Source organism: Ahaetulla prasina, chromosome 1, assembly GCF_028640845.1.
Source record: "Ahaetulla prasina isolate Xishuangbanna chromosome 1, ASM2864084v1, whole genome shotgun sequence".
NCBI lineage: Eukaryota > Metazoa > Chordata > Lepidosauria > Squamata > Colubridae > Ahaetulla > Ahaetulla prasina.
In genome coordinates, this window is record NC_080539.1 from 160,996,460 (window position 1) to 161,002,459 (window position 6,000).

The window sequence follows — 6,000 nt, forward strand, 5'->3', positions numbered from 1 at the left end:
TCGTTTGTTAACTCTTTCTTTTCCGCACCGGATTGCCTCGCTTTAGTTCAGGGCTCTCCAATCTTGGCAACTTTAAGCCTGGCGGACTTCAACTCCCAGAATTCCTCAGCCAGCAAAGCAAAGCAAAGCAAAGCAAAGCGGGGGGGGGGGATTCTGGGAGTTGAAGTCCGCCAGGCTTAAAGTTGCCAAGGTTGGAGATCCCTGCTTTAGTTTGCTCCGTCAGCCTGGTTATTTCAACTAGAGTTTCATCATTAGCCTAGGTTCCGTGCAATTATGACCGCTCGACGGCTGTTGGCCATATCTCCAGAAAACAAGCTGAGTGCGATGGCTTCTCTGCCACCATCATCATCACCTTGGAGAAAGGAGGTGGGAAACGGGAGGGATTAATATCGGGGGGGGGGGGGCTGCAGAAGAGGAGCACCGGAGAAGGCCGGGGGGAAAACAAAACACCAAACGAGGCAATCCCTTGGCCAAACACGTACCTTCCCCATTCAGCGGTTCTCGACCGACTCCCAGCATCTCTCAGACAGGGAGAAGGAGCAAAGCAGCTTCTGTTCTTCCCACGCACTGCCGGGCGGAAGTAAAAACAGTAGCGAGAGCTCCCGCGGCTCTTCCGCCCGGCTGAGACGTAACGGGACGTCGAGAGTCGACTCGTTCTAAAGGTCCCCCCCCCCCCGCTGAACAGGGGAGGCCATTGGAAGAAAGAAAACGCGGAGGTCGGTTAATTCAGAAGCATAGGTTTGCATTTGGGCGCGCCTTCGCTTCTGGTGCACGCATGCGCACTCCTCACTCTTCCTTGGTCGGGGCTTTCCTCGCTTTCTTGTAGTTGCGTTAAGTTAAAAGACTTGGCTGTTCTGTGTCTGTCAGTCATCTCGTCTGTCATGTCCTTCCTTCCTTCCTTCCTTTTATGTTAGCCACCTATCCTGCACCAATTGAGTGGCTTACAACCAACGAATAAAATATTTATAATTAAAATATTTCAACTCCTACCCTCAAACTCTTTTCAACTCCTACCCTCAAAATGCTGCTATAGAGCAGCGATCATCAGCTGGTGGTCCATGGACCACTGGTGGTCCATGAGAAAATTTTGGTGAACCACAGAAAAATTATTCGCATTTTTTATATTGCACTAAATCAGGGGTCCTCAAACTACGGCCCCTGGGTTGGATACGTGAAATGAACATTTGTGTTGCTACAGAGAGTCTCCCCCTTTGGGATCTGTTTGTGTGGATGGGGGTGGGGGCAGAAATTCCGACCTGGTGTCTGCTTTAGCCTCCTGGTGTGGGGCTTTGGACAAAGGCTGAAGGGAAGTGCCACTGGTGGCGAAGAGCCGGAGGGCCTTGTTCCAATGGGACTGCATCATGGCCTGGAACTGGCTGACCATCACAGCCCGCTGAGCCTCGAGGCACCGGTACCTGGCCTTGCACTCTCGCAGGTCTTCCCTCTACTTGGAAAGCCTATGTTTGTAGTCCTCAGTGAGGTGCTTCTACTGAGCCTCCTTCTCAGTCAGATCCAATTTGAACTGAGCTGTTCTGCCAACTCTTTCTCGTGGTGACTGCTTAGCTCCAACAACTGCTTTCTGTTGGGGCCCTAAGGAGCCTATGTGGGGAGGCGGGGAGGGGCGAGTAGAGGCTGGCGGGGTGCCCCTCAATGTGAGTGACATAGAGTTGGCCACGCCCACCCAGCCAGTCATTAGGCAGATCATATTAGTGGTCCGCAGGATTTAAAATTATGAATTTAGTGGTCCCTAAGGTCCGAAAGGTTGGTGACCCCTGCTATAGAGCACCAGAACAACTAGACAGAAGAACAGTTTTTTCTCCAACGCCATCACTCTGCTAAACAAATAATTCCCTCAACACTGTCAAACTATTACTAAATCTGCACTACTATTAATCTTCTCATTGTTCCCCTCACCCATCTCCTTCCATTTATGACTGTATGACTAACTTTGTTGCTTGAATCCTTACGATTTATATTGATATTGTTTCCTGATTGCTTATTTCTTCCCTATGGCTATCATTAAGTGTTATACCTTATGATTCTTGCTGAACGTATCTTTTCTTTTATGTACACGTAGAGTATATGCACCAAGACAAATTCCTTGTGTGTCCAATCACACTTGGCCAATAAAAATTCTATTCTATTCTAAACCAAAAACATTAAAACCAATAGACTTTTCATCACAGTTAAGCTTTCCTGTGCAGCCTGAAACAACTTCATTTTGCCAGTCTCACCTTTTCCCAGCACTTGGAGGCAAGGGCAGGTCTTGAGCGCTTTTTTGTAAAGTTAAAAGTAGACTCGAACTTCAGCCCATTTGCAGTGTAAAACAGCACAACAGCCCCAGCATTCCCCTGAGTCTCAGGATGCTGCCTCTTCTCACTTCTAATCCTGAACTGAAATTGTTCCCTACTTTGGTATTCTTCCTAGATTCCTGGATAGGCATATGGCAGTTTCCAGCAACCTAGATTTCATTTCTATTTATGATCGCCTCTAATACATTTGCCACGGAATAGTACACATTTAGAACAACTAGACACAAGGACAGTTTTTCCCGAAGGCCATCACTCTGCTGAACAAATAATTCCCTCAACACTGTCAAACTATTCACTAAATCTGCACTACTATTAATCTTCTCATCGTTCCCATCACCCATCTCCTTCCACTTATGACTATGACTGTAACCTTGTTGCTTGTATCCTTATGATTTATATTGATATTGTTTCCTGATTGCTTATTTGTACCCTATGACTATCATTAAGTGTTGTACTTTATGATTCTTGATGAAGGTATCTTTTCTTTTATGTACACTGAGAGCATATGCACCAAGACAAATTCCTTGTGTATCCAATCACATTTGGCCAATAAAAATTTCTATTCTATTCTATTCTATTCTATTCTATTCTATTCTATTCTATTCTATTCTATTCTATTCTATTCTATTCTAATCTAATCTAATCTAATCTAATCTCAAGCTTGAAGCCTGAAACCTTGTTTTAATAAAACACTATTTTTAGTGAATGAGAAATCCGGTGTTTTCATTTTTGCTTCCTGCATGACAATGAAATCTAGGTGCAGTGCCAGTCTCTGAGTAATAAACATCAGCTCCATATTAAACCTTTTCCTTGTGCCGCGATTCGTAAGGATTTCATCCGCTCCTTTTTTTAGGCACTTACCCTGGTTTCCCTATATTATTCTCTATGTTAAACAGGGCCGCTGAAATCTTTATTCCCAAGTTTTCAGGGTTACAACTATCAAAATTAGAGAGGCACCAAGAATTTTCTTACGAGTCTAAAACATGTATGAAACTGATCTTTAGTGCTAGTTTTGTGTACATGTCCAGCTTTAACCCCTATTAAACTGGACAAAAAGTAGAAGAGAGATATTTTAATTGTCTGTGTATTCTAGCCAAGACAAGTATTTTACTGGCATTACAAATGCAGAAAATCAGTATATGTTATTTAAGTATCATGTACCAAAACACTCACAATTCCACGGGTAAGACCCCCATTGTCTGCTTATTCATAGTTGCAAGTAATATTTCAGCTTTTCTGCAGTTCTAGGTTCTTTCCATGTGCTATGGTCTGTTGAATCAAAGAGACTTGTTTTGGTCTCTTCAGCTGATCAAATGCCACAAAAGATGGCCCCTTGTATTTTCATAAAAAAGTCATTTTCAGAAGAAATGGTGGCCTTTTGGTGCTATAGCACAGTGACAAGGAAGTATAAATGAACAAGTCAGGCTAGGATAGCCAGCTTACCTGATAACAGGTCCTTGAGATATTCATTTTGAACTGTTTTCACTCTATAGAAGTGGATTGGCTTGGTTTTCCAGGCACGACCCTGAATCAGGTAATTGCAACAGACGAGATGAAAAATATGCTGTCCCACAAGCTAGTACCTCATGATTTTTCCTCCATTTTTATCCTCGGAAGGAGGTTGTGTCAAGGAGGTTGAGCTTCTACAGTTTAAATCTGTTATGATATTAAATTTAGTAACTGGAACAGTAAATAGTACAATAGGCCAGAACACACAATTGTAGACATTTGCTGACATTTGCTGACACATGCATGATGCAATCTATACTATGACTGGTTGCTGTAAGTATAAAGAAGGATTCCCCCCCCTTTCCCCTCCTTTTTCTTCTGTGTGTTCTGTATGCTATTTAATTTACCTCATGATGTTCTTGTGTTCTTGATTATCTTGTGTTTATTCTTTCTGGAAGACGATAAAGACTGCTGTAAGCTTGAATGATAAATATATCTCTATATCTCTATCTATCTATCTATCTATCTATCTATCTATCTATCTATCTATCCATCCATCCATCCATCCATTACAATTTAATGTCAGTGTCTCAGACTTTATCTGGACAGCTGCTGCATACTTCTGTCACATAACCCATCACCTTAAATATGGCATGTAGCTGTTGGGCAAGAAAAGGCCCAACAGTTGGGAGTTGAACTCAACTGAACCAGCAAGTTTTCCATCCCATTGCTTCCTTCCATAGTACCTCCCTTGAGTTCCTCTCAGCTCACCCAAATGATTTTGGACAGGTGCATATTTACCTTTACTTCTTTAGAGAAGGAATTTAGGGGTAGAGTTAGCCAAATTGTGGATACAATCATCCATTGCTTGTGGTCTACCTATTTGGCAGAAGAAAAAGTACTCATTGACACGGGGGTTTCAAAGATGAATTTTTACCGTCATCCATGGAGATGCCAGGAACTGAACTTGGGATCTTTGGCCTGCAAAACAAATGCTCTGCTACCCATTTATGACTGTTCTCTCTCTCTCAGATTAGTCCACATCAATTCTCAGTGTACAATGTGGCATTGGAAGGCAAGGAACCAAGACCACCCTTACCTTTTTAAGCAGTAGATCCTATTACATCCTCCCAGTGGGGGTTCTGCATGAGTTCAGAGCCAGCAAAATTTAGTGTGAACACTTCCAGTGCTCGGCTACCAGAGAAGGCAAAGGAAACATCAATGTCCTAACATATTGGCTTGGGGTATTTTCCTTGGCAAGCAGCTGCAGGCCCAGTGGCTTACAGAAGAGTTTCAGAAATTTGTGGTAGCATCTCAAAGCACCTAATCTACAGGAGAAGGGTTATTCTGGCCAAGGTTCTTAAAGCCATAGGATCTATGTGTTGGCAGTTTAGTTGATGTAAATAATGCATTAATTGCTATGACCTATGGATTTTACTCCATTTTTGCAGATCAGCTTGAAATACCTCTTCCAAAGAAAGCACCAGGAGCATCCAAGCAAAATACAAAATTCCCGTTACACGTCAACCGTTGCGACAGCAAACGCCATCTAGGCACTGATGGTACCTCCTATGTTAATCTTGCCCTGTGAATATATGGAAAATAAGTTTAAAAAGCAATCTGGGCAGGGAAAGAATCAAACATATGTGGTAAAAAAACATGGAGCATGAACTGGAACTGAACAAATAGTACATAATAAAATAGCAGTAAAGAGAAGCCTTCATAGCATCCAACAGTATAACATGTTAGATGGAGATGAATGTTTGATTAACACAGCTGTATGTGTTGGAATAACTCTTCCTGTATTTCTACCCAAGAGGACATGAATTAAAATAAAACATTGCATGCTCTAGAAACAACACAATGCTTCCGGCAGACTTCACTAGTCTCTCTGGCCACCTTGATTCTCTGAGCGAAATATTTCTGCGTATTTTTATGTCTGAAACATAAATGGGGAAAAGTGCTGAAGAAGAAACTAGTAAAGCTTCGTGTTGTGGATGAAAGATATTCAGTGAGGAAAGATATTCCTCATCAATTTTCATGATTATGAATGTATCATGTAGCTAGTATAAGGACGTTAAAAGGAATCCTTCCTAATCTATTCATGACCTAAAGTTAGCAAGATAATGAAATTCAGATCGACTGTACAGAAAAAGTAGAGAAGCCATCAAAACTGCTTGCATTTTACAGGGTAACATTCCGGCTTTCAGCACAACTGTATTAGAAGAAATATAACATT

At 42.2% G+C, this 6,000-nt stretch overlaps 1 protein-coding gene across 6 annotated transcripts in view; it reads right to left on the minus strand.

Moving 5' to 3' along the window:
* The window catches only part of LDAH (lipid droplet associated hydrolase), a 102,261-nt gene extending 101,512 nt beyond the window's left edge, over positions 1-749 (minus strand). For all 6 annotated transcript variants that reach the window (XR_009154777.1, XR_009154776.1, XR_009154773.1 and 3 more), the window contains exon 1: positions 483-749. Coding sequence is in view for 3 of the 6 variants with exons in the window: in XM_058179542.1 (XP_058035525.1) it covers positions 483-519 (37 nt within the window). In the remaining 3 variants the exon portion in view is untranslated. The remainder of the gene's footprint in view (positions 1-482) is intronic.
* Positions 750-6,000: the final 5,251 nt, after the last annotated feature.